At 48.2% G+C, this 21756-nt stretch overlaps 1 protein-coding gene across 1 annotated transcript in view; it reads right to left on the bottom strand.

Annotated features, from left to right (window-relative positions):
• Positions 1-10901: 10901 nt before the first annotated feature.
• ARHGAP40 (Rho GTPase activating protein 40) overlaps positions 10902-21756 on the bottom strand; it is a 44057-nt gene continuing 33202 nt past the window's right edge. Inside the window, exons 9-15 of the mRNA XM_049869902.1 lie at positions 21385-21544; positions 19327-19409; positions 17562-17768; positions 15860-16000; positions 14572-14741; positions 12422-12477; positions 10902-10993 (exon numbers count right to left, since the gene is read on the bottom strand). Of these exons, the coding sequence (XP_049725859.1) occupies positions 10902-10993; positions 12422-12477; positions 14572-14741; positions 15860-16000; positions 17562-17768; positions 19327-19409; positions 21385-21544 (909 nt within the window). The remainder of the gene's footprint in view (positions 10994-12421; positions 12478-14571; positions 14742-15859; positions 16001-17561; positions 17769-19326; positions 19410-21384; positions 21545-21756) is intronic.

The raw sequence follows: 21756 nt of genomic DNA on the forward strand, positions 1-21756 counted from the left end.
ATGGAACCCATACCACAATTGAGATACATTTCCAGGAAGTTCCCTCGTACCCCTTTGCAGTCAATCCCTCCCCTGAGCCTACCCTGGCCCCGGGTAACCACTGATCTGCTTTCTTTCATTGTAGATTCATTTTGCCTTTTCTAGAATTTTTTGTAAATGGAAGCAAACAACTTGTATTCTAGGCTTTACAGGTCCCTAGACGGAGAGGAATTTGGCCTCAGGATGGAAAACACACAGAGTCTCATCCATATTTGATTTCGATGATTCAGAAGAAGAGATTTTGGACTTAGAGTTGATTTCAGACTTTTGGGATGATGTGATGGGGTGGATGTGTTTTTGCATGTAGGAAAAAAAAATTTTGGAGGGCCAAAGGGTGGACTGTTATGGGTTGAATTGTGCCCCCCCCCCCAAAAAGAAATACGTGTTGGAATTGTTGTATGCTGTTGGAATTGTTGAATGCTGTTGAGTCGATTCCGACACATAGTGACCCTTCAGGACAAAGTAGAACTGGTAACTGTATAGGGCAGTTCTCTGTCCTCTAGGGTTGCTGAGTCAGAATCACCTTGACAGCACACAAAACAATGACAATGTCTGTGGAAGCAGACTGCTTCATCTTTTTCCCTCAGAGTGGCTGATGGGTTTGAACTTCCAACATTTCAGTTAGCAGCCGAGCTTAACCACTATGCCACCAGAGCTCCTTGGGAATAAGGTTTCTTTGTTATGTTAATGAGGCTTATCCGTCAGGTGTCAGGTGTGTCCTAAGCCTGATCACTTCTGAGTTATAAAGAGCAGCATAGACACAGAAGAAGCACAAACAGGAGGAAGATGGATGCCACGTGAAGATTGCCAAGAAACCAAGGAATGCGGGGCTACAGAAGCCGAAAGAGACAAGGATCTTCCCCCAGAGCCTATAGAGAGAGAGCCTTCCCCTGGAGCCAGAGCCTAAATTTGGACTTCCAGCCTCCTAACTGTGAGAAAATAAATTTCTCTTCTTTAAAGCTGCCCACTTGTGGTATTTCTGTTACAACAGTACTATGAAGCTAAGACAGGGGACTTCGGTCCCAATGCCCTCCATGGGAACCCAGACCTGCCTCCTAACTCTGGCCCAAGTCTACTTAGGCCAAGGGGCCTCTTTCTTCTAGGCTCATGGTCTTGCCGACATAGTTCCTTTTGGGGATGGAGTGCAGAGGGATTGGCAGCCTGGGCCTCCCCTTGAGATTAAAATGTGCAGTCTACCAGTATGGTAATGGGGGAGGAACAAGTCAGAAAAGAAAGGTGAGAAGGGTTGCACAACTCGAAGAATGTAATCGATGTCAGTGAGTTATACATGTAGAAATTGTTGAATTGGTATGTTCTGCTGTGTATATTCGCAACAACAACAAGAAAAGTAAAATAAATTATTTTTAAAAATGTGCACCAATGTCAAGCAATGCTGTAAGGAATATCTTTATGATAAGGCTTTTCCACAATTTGGGATTATTATTTCCTTAGGTTAGAGATCCAGGTGAACTGGGTTGAAGAATCTGAACGTTTTTCTGCTCCTGAAATGTGGTAAAATTCTAGTAGAAACAATAACCATGAAAACTGTCCACTGACCTAACAAAATAGTAAAGAAATTCTTGGCAAAGGTGAGCCCCATTCAGTTGGGCTCACCAAGGAATTACCACTAGAAGGCCTGGATAAGTGAGGTAACCCCAAGCTCCCCAGGGTTGAAAATCATGCTCCTAGGTGGTCAGGGTCATCTTCCTGTCTCACTGGGGCAGACCTGGTGGCCACAGTACAGCTTTCCATGCTGAGCGAGTCCCGTTAGGAGCTCTGGGCACCAATCTCCAGCTGGCAGTTGGAGGGAGAAGACACGATAAGGGGCAGTAGGGGGATTTAAGTAGACATGCCCTGTGATATGATTTTCCCAGTGACCCACCGAATCTGCCAGCCTTGTACATTCATTCCCTTCACCAAACGTCTCGAGTGTGTGTCAAGCATGGGTTAAGGTGGGGCCAAGGTGAGGAGTTCAGAGATAAACCAGGCCCAGAGTCTGGTCTCTACAGTGTCCAGGCCGAAAGGAAAGGTGCCATGCTCACATCTGTAAAACAGGGTTGAATGGAAGGAAAGGATGCTTGAAAATTTCTTCCAAAGCAAGAACCTTGGAGACTTTAGCCATTGTTCATGTTTGTTTTTGTTTTTAACTTTTTCCTCTCATAGGAGGCAGAAGAGGCCTAGTTAGGTGGCCACAAGATGCTAAGTTCTGGGAAAGGATAAGAAGCCAGGGAGGTTTTTTATTCTTTTTTCCCTCCCAGAGGAGAAAACTCTGCTCACTGGGAGAGGAAAATAGGCTCTTGGTTAATCACGATTTCTCTGCATTTCCCCACCCCCACCCCAATCAAGATGTGGTCTAACATCAGCCCCATCCCCGCCTCTCCCCACCCTCTCCTACACTTTGTCCCCCACCCCCATGATCACACTCCTCAGATCCATCAGGGCCCAATTGTTCTCCAGGCCTCCTCAGTCCAAAGCCCTTGATGGATTTGGTAATTGGGGGTAATTACGGTAATTTTACCTTAAAGACAGGCAGCTGCAGATTCCCTATCAGGGTGCCCCCTCCCCGGGTACCCCCTCCCCAGGCCTCCTGCCAGCCAACGTTCAGGGACAATGAGAAGTGGCTCCCACTCCCCTCCCCCAGAATGTAAAGTGACTGTGAGCGGGGGTAGTTTTCAATAAAAGGCATCTCTTGCCTTCTCAGCAGCTTGGAGAGGGGTGCAGGGGACAGCAGGGTGGGTTTGACAGGATTCATTCTCCTTTCCACCACCGCAGCCTTGGTTCCAGGGACTTGCAAAGCATCGCAGTGATACTCACCCCTTCCCCGTTTGGCCTGAAAACCAAGACAAAGGACGCCCAAGTCTGCAAATGAAACCTTCACAGATCCATTAAAACCCCAATTGCGCATATCCTGTGACCTCCACGTGTGAGGGGTAGGCAGGGATGATGGAGCCTTGGACTTGGTGGGGGGAGTCACCTGCCAGGTACCAGGCAGCACCCTTCCACCCCTGACCCAGCCAGAGCCTGCCCTGCCCTGCCCCCACTGTCAGCCTGAGGAATATTCACCCTCCTTCCAGTGCTGCTCAGATACCAAAGAGCAAAGTGCTGGGGAGGATGTGGGAGGTTGAGAGAGTCCTTCTGATTTCAAGATTAGAAAGTCTTCCCAGAGAGTAGAGGACTTTGAGCAAGACCTCACTGGATTATAAGACCCTCTTGGAGGACCCTGACAGTGAGGCCTCAAGCAAGACCCCAGAGCAGACAAGCAGGGTGGTCTTATGCAGGGACGATTGGGGGTGCCCATTAAATGAACCAGTTGCCTTCAAGCTGATTCTGACTCATGGCAATCCCACTGTGTCAAAGTAGAACCGTGCTCCATAGAGTTTTCAATAACTGTTTTTTTGGAAGGAGATCACCAGGCCTTTATTCCAAGGTACCTCTGGGTAGACTTCCAACCAGTGGGTGAACAGCCTCTGGGTGAAACCTCCAACCTGTGGGTTAGCAGCTGAGCTCCTTAACCACTTGTTCCACTCAAAGACTCCCCTGACCATTAAGACACTATTGATTTCTCTCTTTCCCCATCTCACTTCCCCATTCCTCTACTGGGGCTTCCTGCGATCCCCCTCTAACAACCTACCCTCCAATTCTTGGCTCAGGGTCTGTTCCGGGACCCCCAATCTAGGTCCCTTACCTGGCTACTCAAACAAAGACCCGCCCACATTCCCCACACTCTCTCTCTCTGTGTAACTTTCCTAGCAGAATTGTGCCACAATCTGAAATCATGTTTCTGAGCTAGTGGGCGTCTCTCGCCAGTCTGTAAGTTCCACAAGGGCTGGGATGTTCCCTGCTCTGACCCCGGTCGATTCCAACTCATGGTGACCCCAGGTGTGCAGAGTAGGACTGCTCCATAGGGTTTTCAAGGCTGTGACCTTCCAGAAGCAGATCACCAGGCCTGTGTTCCAAGGTGCCTCTTGGTGGGTTCAAACTACCAGCCTTTTGGCTAATAGTTGAGCGATTAACCGTTCGTGCCACCCAGGGACACCTCATCTGACACATTGTTGTGTGCCACGGAGTCGATTCCAGCTCACAGTGACCCTATATGACAGAGTAGAACTGCCCCACAGGGTTTCCTAGACAGTCAAAATGCTCCTTGGAAGCAAAGATGGAGAGACTTTGTCTTACATACTTGGGACATGTTATCAGGAGGGACCAGTCCGTGGAGAAGGACATCATGCTTGGTTGGGTAGAAGTTCAGTGAAAGAGAGGAAGATCCTCAATGAGATGGACTGACACAGCGGCTGCAACGATGGGCTCAGACGTAGCAACCATTGTGAGGATGGTGCAGCATTGGGCAGTGTTTTGTTCTGTTGTACATACGGTCGCTATGACTTGGAACTGACTTGAATGGCACCTAACAACAACAACGAGAAATCTTTACGGAAGATCGCCAGGTATTTTCTCCTGCAGAGCCACCAGTGAGTTCAAACTGCCGAATATTCAGTTAACAGCTGAGCACTCAACCATCGTCCCACCAGGGCTCCTTGACACATAGTAGGCACTTAATATAATTGTTGAATGATTGGAGATTCCCGAATTTCATCCTCAACATCCTCTTTGGTGATTTACAAACAGCAAATAAAATCTGCAGGAGCACAGAGAGGTTGGGCAAGTTTCCTGCAACAGAGGTGGATTGGGGCCCAGGACCTGCTCCCCAGCCCACTGTGGCCTCCACTAAAGGCTGCCTTTCCCATGGAACTACCCACCTGAATGCCAGGTGAGACCCCTCCCATGTTCAGGGAGTTATTTCTGCCCTTTGCCCAGGGAAACACTCCCATTTCAGGACACCTCTACAAATCCTATCCTCCTTCCTTTCAAAGATGGAGGCTGCCAAGGGCTCCTTAAGGAAAAGTGGTCACAGCCCAAGCCAGCCTCAGACTGCAAAGAGCCCAGAGAAGCTGGGCACCCACTGTGAGCTTTGCTAACCCAGCAGCCAGGGCTAGCACAGGCTCATCAATCACCATGATGCCACAGGGTGGGAAAAGATGAGCCCTCGGATAGCACCGAAGATGAATGGGGAAACTGACATGTGATTAAACTGGGATCTTCCATGGATTCTGCCAGCTTGCTCTGGCTATAAAGTTAGGACAGCCCTGAGATACCTGCCCAGCCTCCTGCCAAGGTTAAAGAAGTTTTCCTCCAACCACAGGGCTGCCCTGTTCATGAGTGAGTGAGGCACACGATGGGACCAGCGCAGGTGCTGGGAACTGCGGGGAGGTAATAACATTAGTCACCATTTCAGGCTGCCTGGTTCTTGTTAATAATTCATAATAATAATGAGAGCTCAGGCTGAGCACCTGCTATATACTTCAGGTGCATTTTCTCATTTTCACACATGAAACCAGAGAGGCCAGAGTTAAATCAGAAAGCAAGAGCAACCGTTTCTGGAGGACATAGACAAAGGGGTAAAGAGATCCAGTGTCATCGAGTCGATTCCAACTCATAGTGACCCTATTATAGCCATTGCTGGTAGAGTTGATTTCAACTCACAGCAACCCTTTAAGGCAGAGTAGAACTGCCCCACAGGGTTTCCAAGGCTGTAATCTTGATGGAAGCAAACTGCCACATCTTTCTCCAACAGAGCTGCTCGTGGGTTCAAACCACCAACCTTTAGGTTAGCAGCTGAGCACTTAACCACTGTGCCACTAGGGCTCCTTAAAGGGGTAGAAGGGGACTCATTTATTCATTCATGCATGCAACAGATGTTTATTGAGCACCTACTATGTACCTTCGTATCCACAAAGGTGAACAAAAACCCACATGATCTCAGCCCTCATGGGGCTACGTCGTAGTCAGGGAGACAGATGATAAAACGCTAATTAGATAAGATAGTCTCAGGTAGTGACAAATGCCAGGAAGAAAATAAGGTGACAAGACAGAAGGGCAGAGGAAGCAACTTCAAATGGAGTGGTCAGAGCAGGAACTCCTGAGCTGAGGCCTGAACCATGAGAAGGAGTCAGCCATGAGAGACACGAGGGGAAGAGTGTTCTAAGCAGACGAACAGCAAGTGCAAATGCCCCAAAGCAGAGACGAACGTCACATGACTGGAACTGAAAGGATTTGGGATGTTGTTTTAAGTGGTATGGGATTCCTCTGGAGGTTTCCCAGAGGGACGGTTTTCAACAGGATTGAATTTAACGTTTAAGTTAAATGTTCAATTGCTGTTCTTGTGTTGCCGTTAGGTGCTGTTGATTCCAACTCATAGCTACCCTGTGTACAACAGAATGCACCATTCTCACAATTGATATGTTTGAACCCCACCGTGTCAGTCCATCTCATTTAGGGTCACCTCTTTTCTGCTGACCCTCTACTTTACCAAGCATGATACGCTTCTCCAGGGACTGGTCCCTCCTGATAACATGTTCGAAGTATGAGAGACGAAGTCTTGCCATTCTAGCTTCCAAGGAGCACTCTGGCTCCATTTCTTCCAACACAGACTTGTTCTTCTGGCAGTCCATGGTATATTCAATATTCTTCGCCAACACCATAATTCAAAGGCATTAATTCTTCTTCAGTTTTCATTATTCAATGTCAAGCTTTCGCATGCATATGAGGCAATTGAAAATATCATGGCTTGGGTCAGGTGCACCTTAGTCCTCAAAGTGACATCTTTGCTTTTTTATACTTTAGGGAGGTCTTTCAGAAACCCTGGTGGTGTAGTGGTTGAGTGCTACAGCTGCTAACCAAAGGGTCGGCAGTTCAAATCCGCCAGGCACTCCTTGGAAACTCTATGGGGCAGTTCTACTCCGTCCTATAGGGTTGTTATGTGTTGGAATTGACTCGACGGCACTGGGTTTGGTTTTTTGCAACAGATTTGCCCAATGCAATATGTCATTTGGTTTCTTGACTGCTACTTCCATGGGTGTTGACGATTTTGGATCTAGCTAAAATGAAATGCTTGACAATTTCACTATTTTCTCACTTTATCATGATGTTGCTTATTGGTCAAGTTATGGGGATTTTTGTTTTCTTTATGTTAAAGTGTAATGCATAGTGAAGGCTATAGTCTTTGATCTTCATCAGTAAGTGCTTCAAGTCCTCTTTGCTTTTGGTAGGCAAGATTGTGTCAGCTGCATATTGCAGGTTAACGAGTCTTCCTCCAATCCTGATGCTGCATTCTTCTTCATATAGTCCAGCTTCTCGGATTATTTACTGAGCATAGAGATTGAGTAAATATAGTGAAAGTATACAACCCTGACGCAGACCATTCCTGATTTTAAACCATAAAATATCTCCTTGTTCTGTTGGAATGACTGCCTCTTGATCTATGCACAATTTCCACATGAGCACAGTTAAGTTTTCTAGAATTCCCATTCTTCACAATGTTATCCATAATTTGTTATGATCCATGAAGTTGAATGCTTTTGCATAGTCAATAAAACACAGGTAAACATCCTTCTGGTATTCTCTGCTTTCACTCAAGATCCATCAGACATCAGCAATGATATCCCTGGTTCCACATCCTCTTCTGAATCCAGCTTGAATTTCTGGCAGTTCCCTGTCGATATACTGCTGCAACCACTTTAGAATTAGTTTCAGCAAAATTTTACTTGCGTGTGATATTAATGATACTGTTTGATAATTTCCACATTCTGTTGGAGAATTCTCTTTGTAATGGGGACAAATATGGATCTCTTCCAGTTGGCTGGTGAGGTAGCTGTCTTCCAAATTTCTTGAGCACTTCCAGCATTGCAACCATTTGTTGAACTGTTTGTTTGGTATTCTGTCAATTCCTGGAGTCTTGTTTTTCTGGTACAGTGATTGTGTATTCCTTCCATCTTTTTTTTTTTTTTTTGATACTTCCTGTGTCGTTCTATATTTTGCCCATAGAATCCTTCAAAATTGCAACTCAAGGCTTGATTTTTTTCTTCAGTTCTTTCAGCTTGAGAAATGCTGAATATGTTCTTCCCTTTTGGTGTTCTATCTCCAGGTCTTTGCCCCTTTCACTATAATACTTTGTCTTCTCGAGCCACCCTTTGAAATCTTCTATTCAGCTCTTTTGCTTCATCATTTCTTCCATTCGCTTAGCTACTCTATGTGCAAGAGGAAGTTTCAGAGTCTCTTCTGACATCTATTTTGTTTTTTTTCTTTCTTTCCTGTCTTTTTAATTACTTTTTGCTTTCTTCATGTATGATGTCCTTGATGTCACGCCACAACTTCAGTCTTTAACGTTCAATGCACCAAATCTATTCTTGAGATGGTCTCTAAATTTAGGTGCGTTATACTCAAGGTTGTACTTTGGCTCCCATGGACTTTTTTAAAACTTTCTTTAGCTTCAACTTGAACTTGCACATGAGCAATTGACGGTCTGTTCCACAGTTGGCCCCTGGTGTTGTTCTGACTGATGATATTGAGATTTTCCATTGTCTCTTTTCACAAATGTCGTCGATTTGATAACTGTGTTTTCCATCTTGTGAGGTCCACATGTATAGCCACTGTTTCTGTTGTTGAAAAAAAGGTATTTGTAATGAATAAGCCCTTGACCTTGCAAAATTCTGTCATGTGATCTCTGGTGTCGTTTCTATCACCAAGGCCATATTTTCTAACTACTGATCCTTCTTCTTTGTTTCCAACTTTCACATTTCAATCACCAGTAATTATCAATGCATTTGATTGCATGTTTGATCAATTTCAGACTGCAGAAGTTGGTAAAAAAAAACTTCAGTTTCCTCATCTTTGGCATTAGTAGTTGGTGCGCAAATTTCAATAATAGTCATATTAACTGGTCTTCCTTGTAGGCTTGTGGTTATTACCCTATCAGTGACAGCCTTGTACTTCAGGATAGATCTTGAAATGTTCTTTTTTGACTGTGAATGTGGTGCCACTCCTCTTCAATCTGTCATTCCCGGCATAGTAGACCATATGATTGTCTGACGTCCAATAGGATTGAAAATTATGTTTAAATATATGTCATAAAAAAAATTGAATTTATGTTTGCCTGCTGTATGGAGAATAGATGGGAGGGCAAAAGGGGAAAGAAGTTAAAAAGCTTTGACGTCATTGAGGCTTTGCACCATCATCTTTGCCATCACCATCACCATCTCCATCATCATCTTCCTCATCCTCGTCACCATCATCATCATCATCCCCATCATCATCATGATCATCACCACCATCACCACCACCATCATCGTCGCCATTATCACCTCACAGGTGCTATCAAATTATACCCAGATCCCTTCAGCACTGATCATTTCAGTGTACAGTGGCCAACTCCTAATAGCTAGCATCTGAATATCTTTACCTAACGGCTTTCTCTGGCTAGTGGAACCTGCTCAGGCAGGCTGGAAGTGCCAAAGAATAAATGCTTACCCTCCTCAGGTGCAGCCCCCAACCGATGACTCCTAGGAGTTGATGAATAAATGCCACAATTCCTTCACCCATTGGGTGGAATAACACTAATGAACATATTCTACACTATTTCTCACAGTTTCTCTCAGTCAGGGGAGTAGGACTGAGCTACGGTTGATGGTGGTAACTCGCTTTATAGGCTGCTGCCCTTTCTCTACCTCACATCCCAGCTCTCTTGTGTTCCCTGGGATCACTATTTGCACTTGAATTTTTGTTTCCGGGTCTACTTCTAGGGAACTCAAACTGAGACACTGGATTATGGTGAAGATTACATTTGTCATGCTCTTGACGTCTATTAAATGCTCTATAAATTCACTGTTGAATGAATGAATGAGATTTACCTGCTCTGAGGAGACAGACCAAGGGTAGGGAGAAGTAGGAAGGGAGAGACCTGGGACCACAGGAGATGAGAGGGGTGGCAGGAATGATCCCAGAGAGGCTGACCATATAGCTACTCCCCTTCCTGGTAGACAAAAGCTGACATCACTATGCCATCCCTCCCCATTCTGAGTTCCCTTCCAGGCCCCTCTGGGTGGTTGCAGGTTCAAGGTGTAGCCAGACCACATTGGCCAGACCCTGTGAAGAAGCATAGCAAGATGGCCTCGTCACTAAACCCCAATGTTAACTCACTGAAAGAACAGCACCCCCTGACAGCTGGACTGGGAAGAGGGGAAAAAAGAAAACTTGGAAGAATGGCATTTAACTTCTTGTGCCTTTAATGTCCAAATAGAATTTAAATATATTAGAAAACGACAAGATTGTACAAACCAACATTGAAAATGTTCAAGGTGTGAGGGAAGTTCCTCCATTTTCAGTTCTCCCCAGCTGTTCCCAGCTGGTCATGGCCACGGGAGGGCTTTTGCTCCCCTGAGGCCCAACTTCCTTCTCCTTCAAGGAGACTCAGAGAGGGGAAGGGGCTTCCCCAAGTTCACAGAGCTCTCCTGGCATCTCTCCAGTGCTGTTCCTACTGTGCAGTGCGGGGTCAGTTTAGCAGGAGAACCTCCTCCTTGATAAAGGTGATGTATTTTCAAGTTCTCTTTTGGGCTGGGAATAGTGGACAAAAATCCATGGAGATCCGGGCACACGAAGTGGTGGGGTGGATGGAAATGGGGGCTTCGTGTGCCTGGGAATGAAGTGGGGGAGCCACCCCAGTCCTGAGTTTTTTGTGGGGTCTGAGAGGCATTTTAGAAAGAAGGGGCCTTGGAGGTCCCAGACGTTCCCCTCAAAACAGTTTTGCTCCCACACTAGGCCAGCTTCTTAGAGCTTTCTGGTGAATTCCTCCCTGCTCAGACCCTAACCTGAAACTCGCAGGGAGCCAACCTCTCAGTGCCTCCAGCCTCCCAGGGTGGTTCCAGGCACTGGCTGCGGCAGTATCAAAGCAAACAGGCCCGTGTCCTCTTGTTCTCGGTGTTGGGGGGAAGGAGATGTGGCATCCAGGGCTGCTCCCTAGAGCCCCGGGCTTAGGTAGGGCTCTGTTTAATGACCCACTCACCGTGGGGGTTGGCCCGGTACAGATCTAAGAGGTAGGCGTCTGGGTCCAGGCGATGCTCACCTGTGGGATGAAGGGGCAAAGGAAGTTGAGGGTGGTGACTGTGGAAGATACTGGAAGAGGCCCTCACCCAGCCAGTGCACACACCCGTTACCCTGGCTGTGTGAGCCTTGGCTGCTATAGGTTCACAGCTACCCCATTCTCTGAAGAAATGACCTCCACTGAGGAAAGATGCCCCTCCCCCACAGCCCACAATTGACCCACAGAGAGGTAGGAAAGCCCAGCCTCCTTGCCTCACAAGTGAACAACTCTAATGCAATTTATGCTCCAGCGCCCCCTTGTGGATCAGGTCAAAGCTAGACTTCACTCAACTCCACATCCTGGCACCCCGCCTTCTCCCTGCTTTCCTTCTTTTCCTCCCTTGCTGGCTTTTCCTGATGAGCACCCCCTCCACGCATTACTCACTCCTGGATCCTTGTCTTAGCCTCTGCTTCTTGGGCAGTGGTTCATAAAGTGTGGTCCCCGGATTAGCGGCATCAGCATCACTTGGGGACTTGTTAGAAATGCAAATTTGTGGGCTCCACAGCTCTGGGGGTGGGGGCCAGCAATCTGCGGTTTAACAAGCCTACCAGGTGATTCTGATGAAGGCCCAAGTATGAGAATCAGTGCCCTAGGGAACTCAGCCCAAAACAGCTGCCCATCCTTGGTTCCCACAGAGCCAGAGGCCTCTCAGAGCTGGACATGTGCCAAAATCTTAAGGAATCTCTGGCCCATTGGCCAGGGAGGAGGTCCACCTCAGCTAGGGTGCCAGAAGGGTCAACTTCACTGGTGGTACTGACAGCCTTCAAGCAAACAACAACAACAAATATATATATAGATATATATACATATGTATGAGCAAGCCCTCATGGTGCAGAGGTAAGTGCTAGGCTACTAACTGAAATGCCAGTGATTCAAACCCACCAGTGGCTCTGCAGGAGAGAAGGCCTGGCAATCTGTCTTCGTAAAGATTACAGCTTAGGAAACCCTAGGGGGTAGTTCTTTTCTGTCCTATAGGTTGCTATGAGTTGGAATCGACTTGACAGCACACAACAAACACAACAGATAGACAGACAGATTGATAGATAGACAGATAGATAGATGGATGATAGGTAGACAGATAGATAGATGGATGATAGGTAGATAGATAGATAGACAGACAGACAGACAGACAGACAGACAGATAGATAGATAGATAGATAGACTGCCCCTGGTCTCCAAGCCTGAGGCCAGCTCCAGACTCCAGGATGGAATCCCAAGGTCCCACACACGCTGAACCCTAACCTCCCAGGAGGGCTCCACCTGTGGGTTTACTGGTTTCACTGGAGACAGAGGCCTGGGGAGCAGGTTCATCCGAGGTGGGCGTCCACCTCCCCTAGAGGGACCCAGTGCACCCTCGAGGTGGAGAGCTCCCAGGGACCCACTTGACCCAGTTCCCACAGGGGCACTTACTGATATTCCCTCCAACTTCATAAAGAAGGATGTCGGCTGACTCCCTGGACCTGTTGCTGCAAGACAGAGAGAAGAAAACTCATGGTTCTTGTTCTGGAGGCAGCAAGGCAACAACTGCTTATAGACCCTAGGCCTGGGCAGGTGGTCCTCACTGGGCTTTAGTCCCAGGCGGGAGAAGAGACGCAAAGACCCTCCTGAGAGAGCTGGAGACAGTGAAGGAGCCCAGCACCCAAAAGCAGGAAAGGGGCAGCTGGAGGGCATTTGATGAGGGCTGCAAGGCCCCATCCTGCTGGGCACTGGAGTGGGGGGATGCTGTGAGGTGGTGGGGTGAGGGGGACACACGGGGACAGGAACCTGCTATGAGGGGCAGTTGCTGAGTCCAGATGGATTATGGATGTTGTATGAGTATGTAGGCTTTCACCGGTTGGTTTTTTCAGCAGTAGATCTTCAAGTCCTTCTTCCTAGTCTGAATCTGGAAGATCCACTGAAACCTGTCCACCAAGGGTCACCCTGCTGGTATTTGAAATACTGGTAGCATAGCTTCCAGCATCACAGTGACAAGCAAGCCACCACAATATGAAAGTAACAAATGAGTAGTGGAAAGGCTCACTGATAAAGATCAAGGACTACAGCCTTCAGTATGGACTACGCCTCAACGTAAAGAAAACAAAAATCCTCACAACTGGACCAATAGGCAACACCATGATAAATGGAGAAAAGACTGAAGTTGTCAAGGATTTCATTTTACTGGGATCCACAATCAACACCCATGGAAGCAGCAGTCAAGAAATTAAATGATATATTGCATCGAGCAAATCTGCTGAAAAGACCTCTTTGAAGTGTTAAAAAGCAAAGATGTCACTTTGAGGACTAAGGTGCACCTGATCCAAGCCATGGTATTTTCAATCACCTCATATGCGTGCAAAAGCTGGACAATGAATAAGGAAGACTGAAGAGGAACTGATGGCTTTGAATTGTGGTGTTGGCAAAGAATATTAAATATACCATGGACTACCAGAAAAATGAACAAGTCTGTTTTGGAAGAAGTACAGCCAGAATGCTCCATAGAAACAAGGATGGCCAGACTTCGTCTTACGTACTTTGGACATGTTATCAGGAGGGACCAGTCCCTGGAGAAAGACATCATGCTTGGTAAAGTAGAGGGTCAGCAAAAAAGAGGAAGACCCTTGAGGAGATGGATTGACACAGTGGCTGCAATAACAGGCTCAAACAGAGCAATGATTATGAGGTTGGCATAGAACTGGGCAGTGTTTCATTCTGTTGTACTTAGGGTCAGTATGAGTTGGAACTCATTCAACAGCACCTAACAGTAACAACAACATAATCATATATTTTATGGTACTTACAGATATTCTGAGTCTATTTCCAGGATCTGCCCCCAATTTGCTCTGTGACTGTAGCAAGCCCTTTCCCTTCTCTGGCATTAGTGGTCCCATTTGTGCAAGGAGGGGCTGGAGAAGACACCTGCTAAGGACTGACAGCCTGAGAGTCTCTTGTGCCAAACCCATCAAGGAGGGTCCTGAGGGCTCAGGGTGTTTCTTGCCTCCTGGGATGACAGCCGCACATCAACCCCACTGACCTTCTTTCAGCTCTTTGGCCATGCCATGCTCCTTGCTGCCTCAGGACCTTCACACATGCGGTTCTTGGCCTGGAAACTTTCTCTCACCCCCAGACTATACCAGGTGCCTTATTTTACACTCATACTGCTCCTTACATTTATTATATGACCTAATACAGCCAATAACTTAATATTTACTTCGTGGTTATTTGATCCATGTCTGCCTCTTCCACAGGGCTGTGAGTTTGTCAGGGCAGGGCCTCTGTTTTTTGCTATTCTAGCATTCCACATGGTGCCAGGTCCATAGTAGGTGTTCATTAAATAACTGTTAGATGACTAAATGGATGAGTGAATTGTGTCTACTATCACTATTATTTGGAGCCCAGAAGCTCTCTAAGAAGCTCGGAGAACGCTCTTCTGACCCATCCTAGAAAGGGAAAGGCCAAAGGCCAGGCTAAGGGCGTGGGCAACCCCTTTCAATGGCCTTCAGCTCTGAGGTGCTCACTCCTGCCTGAGTCCCGTTCCTGCTTCCTGAAGGGGAGAAACTCCAGCCCAGTGAGGTGCCCCTTACCAACGGAGGTGGCTGTGCGCGTCCTCACTGCTCTCTTGGCCCTGTGACCTAGGGCGGTGGTACTCTGAGAACTGCCTCAGCACATGGGCCACTTTGGTGCTGCGAGTCAGGAGCACCTCCACGGGGTCCTTGATAGAGCAGGCCACCTGGATCTTCGCCACTTTGGGAGTCTGCGGAGAGAAGGATCCATATGCACAGGCACACATGTACATGCCTACAATTCAAATGCGTGTGTATGAACACATACGTGTGCACTTGCACAAATACCCACACTCCAAATCACAAGATGGACACATACACAAACATTCTAGGCGCTAGTGCACAGATCATATCATGTCCACATATATAGACACGTGCACACAAATGCAGGCATAGACACATACTTGCACACATGCGTTCACGCTCATGTACATAATAGAAGTACATGCAATGTACCTACAAATACAGACAGATAGACTTATATGAGTACTCATCCCTCACACCCATCACCACAGTGCAGGCAAAACCCTGGCCAATTTCTATGTTCTGGACTTTAATAGAGTCACTTGGTGGAGTAAATGGTTAACGCTCTTGGTTGATAACTGAAAGGTTGGAAGTTCAAGTCCATCTAGTGGCTTCTCAGAAGGCCTAGAGATCTACTTTAAAAAAAAATCAGTCATTGGTTTTTGTATGAGAGACTGACTTGGTTTGTGAACTTTCACTTAAAGCACAACAAAAATAAAAAATAAAATCAGACTGAAAACCCTGTGGAGCACCACTCTACTCTGACACACATGGGGTTACCCTAAGTTCGAATCGACTCCACAGCAGCTGCTGCTTTTGGTTTCGACTTTCACAGGGAACCGTGTTCAATACTCCTCCGAGGAATATTCGGTATTCTTGGAAGGTCTTTCCTCCCCTTCTGCTTCGCTTTAACCCCACAGCCCACAAAACGACCCCCACTTTTCCACCCCTCGGCCAGGCACACACGGGCTCCCTAACAAAGGGGCCGGGGAGATGGCGTCTGTGAGAAGCCCCCTCCCCGCCCCACGCCAGTCTTCCTCCTTCGTCAGGGCCCTGGCATCTCCCTCATTTCTAAGGCACCTGCTCCTCGCTCGATGCGGTGGGGCCTGGGCGCCCCCTGGTGGCCAGAGCGGTAGAGCCGTTGCAGCAGCCTGCGGCGAGCACTGAGAGCTTGGTGATGCCCCGCCCCTGGGTCCCTCCCGTCCTGCCGCCCCCCGCCCCCGCCCCGCGCCCCGCGCCCCGCGCCCCGGTCCTTTTCTCCATCCGTACAGAGGAGGATACTCACCGTCCCCGACCCATCCTCCGCCTTGTCCCGGTCCGCGTGCATCCTCCGCAACCAAGTCTTGAGGCCCCTGTCGCAAATCTGGAAGCGCCGGCTGCTGCTCTCGTTCAGTTTTCGCACCTGGGCGACCAAGAACGAGGCGACCTGGCCAGACAGAATCGAAGCTTAACAGGGGCGTGGGGCTGCTGGGGCTCGGAGGCAGGGTCACTGTGGCCTCTTTCCCAGCATCCCAGCAGACTTGGCAATACTGATTTGTTGAGCACGGAATTGAGGCACTAGTTTTGTGGGACTAGGGAGGGCATTTAACCCCTAAAGAGGGCCATTGAGTAAGGGATCCAGAGGCTTAGTGGGCAGAGGTCTCCCCGACAGAAGGCTGGAGGGGCCTGCGTGCTGTGGGACAGCTTTTCACTGGCACACTCAGGCAGGGAGTCCCCAAGAGCGCACCTGGAGGGGGCTGGGCTTTGAGAGCCCCCAGCCAACCCTGCATTGGAGAATTCCCACAGAGACTCCCAGATCAACTCGTGCCCCTCTGTAGAATCAGAACCAGCAGACACAGCCAGGCTCCATGAGCCCTGGAAACAGAGGCAGAGCCAGGGTTTGATTCTTGGCTCCTCACTTTACTAGCTGTGTGACGCATAAATAAGATGATACACGTAAAGCACCTTGGGGGAGAGGTGAGGGGAAATTTGGCACAAATGGCTTGCACTTGGCTGCTAACCTAAAGGTTGGTGGTTCAGACCCACCTATCAATGAGGAAGTGAGACCTGGAGATCTGCTTCCATAAAGATTACAGCCAAGAAAACCCTATGAAGCAGTTCTACTCTATATAACACATGGGGTCACCATAAATTGGAATCGACTCAATGGCAATGGGTTTGGGTTTTTTGGTATGTTGCCTGAAACTTTTTATGAGAAGGTATTTAGGCATTTCTTGAATTTTAAAAAAATTCCCTGTGATAGAAAAAGTATTACAATCCAATGTGTTTAATAGCTATTTTATACCAGAGAGTTGAAAGACATGCTGGTGATGCAATCCCTCACCCACAAAACACACACACACACACAGAGCAGCCAGCAATTCCTACACTGGTCATCATAACTTTACAGTTTTGCAGTGGTGGACAGGGCTAGGGCTATCTTGTGTTTGTGGGAATCTCGAGTACTAGAGGGGTCTTTTACTGGGAAGACCACCCTCATATTTCAGCAGGCCTTGCATGCTCACACCACAGAGGAGTCTCTTCCTGCTCTTGCCCCTCGCCCTTGCTGTGGCTTGTTACTTGGCGCAAAGCTCATGGTGGGGGCAGGGAGTGTCTCGGTCTGTCTTAGGCATGCACTGTGTCCCCAGCCTCAGGATGGGCTTTCTCTGCACCATTCAAGCTCTGATGTGGAGGAATTCTTTGCAGGAGCTCAGGGAACACCTGTTATCTGGGGCACACCAGGTGCCAGTGGAGTGACTGAGAGGTGCAGCAGTGGAGGCAGCAAGTGTAGACACATCTCGGGCACTGAGGCAGGGGGAGGAAGACGACACGGGCCCATACGTGGGGTCCAGGAGAGGTCCAGGAACAGACACAACTAGGGGTTTAAGAGGACGGTACATGCTGACCCTGGACCCAGGGGCAACAGGGCAGCTGCACCCAGAGGAGGAAGAGGCCTGTCCCATCTCCCAGGTGGGCACCCCCTCCCTGCCTTTCCCAGCAGCACCCACCGTCCACAGCAGATCCTGGTAATGCACCATCATCTGCACCACCTCGGCTGCCCCCTCAGCCAGCTGCTTCTCCTTGCCCCTGAGGAGTTTGGGGGGCTGCCCTTGGTGCAGGAAGAGATTAGGGGCCATCACTGTGGACACGTTCCACAGCGTCATCTTGTTGCTCTGTTCTCGGGCCACCACCTTTCTGAGGAACTCCAGGAGTGCCTGGGGAAGGGCACAGAACCTCCCTTGAATCTCAGCATGTTCCAGATACTTCCCCACCTTTCTCAGAACAACCTGATATGTGACTTAGGGACATGTAGAAGGAGCCAGAGGCTGGGAGGGCAGGAATAGGGGTTTTAGTTCCAGCTTGGCCACCAGCCTGCCCTATGACCTCTCTGTCTTAGTTCCCTGCTCTGTAAAATGTGGCCCAAACCTTTTCCTCTCCTTGCTCCCATAGACAGTAGTGAGGACATTGGGGTCAGACTTCAACTTCCAGGCAGAAAAGAGCCACAGTTCTGAGAAGTGGGCTTTTTCCTAGTGAGCCTTAGGACAGTCAACTCCTTCTTTCTAGTATGCCCAAAAATGACAGAAGAAGGGAGAAGAAAGGACAGAAAGAAAAGGAGATGATAATAGCTACCACATTAAATAATCCCCCTTGTATCCCTGGCCCTTTAATTAGAGCCTTATATGCATTTGTTATCTCATTTAATCTTCACAATAACTTTGTAAGTTCTATTATTGTACCCATTTTACACAGATGGAAACTGAGGCTTGGAGAGTATGCTTAAGGCTATATAGCCAGTAAGAATGGGTGGGAAGGAGAAATGGATAGAAGAAAAGATGGAAGGAAGGAGGATAGATGATAGATGATGGAAGGATGGAAAGAAAGATGGATGAGCGGTTGGATGGACAGATGGATGGATGGAAGCACATATATTTGGGTACCTGATAAGTACCACATCTACTCCATGGTTTCTCACGTGTTACCTCTTGTAATTCCCAAAACAACCACCCGAAATGCTATTATTATCAAAGGAAACAGAAACTCAAAGAGGTTGTCACTTCAACCAGAGGTGAGGCACAAGATGTGAAGATCACTGTATCTGGTTATAAAGCCTTCCTTGTGGCCTCCTACATCCTCACCAGACAAGAATTCCGGTAGACATGGTCCTCCCCACAGCCTCACCCTGGAAGAACATCTCAAGTCTGACCCAAAGACATTCAGGAAGGTGCAGGGAGCTAAGCCAAGGCTGAGTCCCGGACCCCAGCCCTGAGCACCCATCCCAATAGCACACAGTGGGATTTCCCTAAGGGAGTGTTTCCCAAACTGGTTCCCCACAGAACACCAATGCCATGCCATGCTTTCTACAACAAAAGTGGCCCATGATCAGATAAGTTAGGGAAGTGTACGTATTCTAATTCCACTTGGAAATTCACAAAGCCTTAGTGTACTAAAGGCTCTGAGAAGTCCTGCGAGAAAGAAATATGCCTGACTTTGTGTCATTAACACAGTGCTTGCCCATTTTATTTGGACACAGAAAGCTCTTCCCTGTAACACCTGTTAGGATCACATGGAACTAATATTCTGCAGTGTCCACTCTGGAAACACTATCCCCTTTCAATGGGTGTGTTTAGGGAAAAAAATCTCAGGAAAATCTGTGCCAGTCATCCATATACCCGGCACCTGGCATAGCTGTTGAATGAATGAATGAGCACATTTGAAGCTGTGACTGTGGTGGAGTGAGGGGGTAGAGTGGAGGCAGCTCACGGTAACCTTTACCTTCAAGGTGTTTCTGTTGGGTTCTGGGAGGAGCAGGATGAGCAGGTGGAGAGCCTGTAGGCGCTGCTTCAGGTTGGGGATGTCTGAGGGAAGACCAAGGGCTTCAGTTTCCATGGGAGGCTCAGGACTCCCCTCCCTCAGTCCGGAGGCCCCTTCTTGGGGAGGGGAGATTCCAGAGCTGGAAAGTCCAGGACAGCCATGATTCCCTCTTCATAAGGCCCGGAACTGTTTCCTGGACCAGTGTCAGCTCAGAAAGAGGCCTGAGAAGTGCTGATGCTGGAGATCACTCCCTATACATTGTGAACACTCACACACACACACACACACACACACACACACGTGCACACACGTGTATATAATGCACACCCAAACACACACAATGTGCACAGCGGCATGTATGCACACATGTGCGTGTATGTGTGCACACACGTATCTAGATATGCAGTCTGAGAGCTATATCCCAGGGTTAAAAATGCAATGGGTCTGTGGGGTGCAACCTTTAGGTGCAGATTCATATAAAATACATGTTGATCTGCACCAAAGCCAGCATGCACACCCCAGATGGACACACGAAAAGGTATAAAAATGTATGGTGGTCTGTACATACAGACTCACCTATCGCTCAAAGAGAGATGATGATAGTGCGTGTGTGAGTGTGGACACACACATACATCACACACATCGTGGGAGGCTAGGCTGAGGATTTAATCAGTGTTTTGTTTTTTTTTTTTTGTATCTTGGATTTAATGAGAAAGGTTCTGGAAAATCACCTTGGTCATTCTAGGGACTCCCCCTACCTATCAACGCCCTATTATTTGCCTTGTCCATTCCAGGCACCTCGGATACAATAGTGAAGGAAGCAAACAAGGTCACAGTCTTATATTTCATGGGAGAAGACAGACAATAAACAACCAAAGAAATGACTAAATAGCTCCACAGATTGGCACATGCTACTCAGAAAATAAAAGAGTGTTATGATGAGTGGTGCCCACGGTAGGTGGCCAGCGTGACGAGGGATGGCCAAGGAAGCCCTCGCTGAGGTGCTGACATCTGAATGGAAGGAAGCAGCCAAGTGAAAGGGGAGCAGGTGGGTGGGTGGGGGGCAGCTCTCCAGACAGAAAGAACAGCAAGTGCTGAGGCCCTGAAGAAGTGAGGAGAAGGAGGGACACAAAGCAGGTGAGCCCAGTGGTGGTGGTGAGGGAAGGGCCAGGAGATGGGGTCAGAGATAGGAGGGTCTGAGCTCGGAGGAGGGCTGGGTTTCATTACAAGGGTGCTGTGGAAGGCATGAAGCAGTGGAGTGACGCGATCGGCTTGTACTTCAAAATGAGGCTGGGAGAAGCAATGGCTGGAGTGGACAGTCAGGGTCCTGGCCCCTGGCTTGGGGGTGCAAGCCAGAATGTCCAAGCCCTAAAGGTTTCTGGAGAATTCAGAGAGAGAGAAAGACAAGAGACAGAGATAGATAGGAGGGTATGGAGAGAACTGGGCTTCCCTTGAGGTTGCAAGTGGATTGGTTAAATTTTTTGAGAAAAATAGAAGGGACTGTGTTTGTACCCTATGGATTGTGAGAAGTCCAGACAGAAACACACATATGCAGAATATAAACAGAGAGCGGTCTGGGCAATACATGCCAATCTGTGGACGTGTGCACAGACGGACATGCATATATACACGTGTGCCGAGACACACAGCTAGGTGTACCTTCGTGCGCTCAGCCCCACAGAGATCAGGCGGGAAGGAGCTGGGCCCTGTGGGTGACTGCAGTGAGGGCCATGGTGTGGAGAAGCTTACCTTCCTCCTCTCATGCACATCCTCTGATTGCTCATTGTGTTGTGCACAGGTGTGCTCACACATATACACACACACATGCACACACATGCACACATGATCAAGAGTCTCTGAGACCTCTTCTCTCCACTTCCTCCCGTCAGCTCCAGAGCACAGAGAGCAGACATCCCTGGAAACAGGTTGTCCTGCTTTCCTACCGCATTCCCTCTCTATCTAAGGCCAAGGGCCTTAGGCTCTCCTTCCCCCAATGCAAAGGGCTCGGGGCATACTCACTGGGCACCACAGCGAAGGCCGGAAGGTACTCAGCAGTGAGCAGAGGTGCCGGAAGCTCCCGGATGAACCTTTTCAGCAAATCAGATGCATCGTTGTGATGAACTTCATCCCAGCTAAAAAGACCAGTATAGAAGTCTCTCTCCAGCTTTTTTTCTAGCCCCTGAAAAATGAGGTGGCATCAGCGAGAAATTGGCCCAAGGTTTCAGCATAAGTGGCTCTACTAGAGAAAGCCTCAGTTTCCTTACCTGCAAAATGGGAACAATAACAGCACCTACTTTGCAGGGTTGACACGAGGATTAAATGGCCTAATGTAAGTCACTGAGCACAGGGTTGAGCTCAAAATATTGGCCAATCTGACTCCAGAGCACACAC

This window comes from Elephas maximus, chromosome 25 (genome assembly GCF_024166365.1).
Source record: "Elephas maximus indicus isolate mEleMax1 chromosome 25, mEleMax1 primary haplotype, whole genome shotgun sequence".
In the NCBI taxonomy this organism is placed as follows: domain Eukaryota; kingdom Metazoa; phylum Chordata; class Mammalia; order Proboscidea; family Elephantidae; genus Elephas; species Elephas maximus.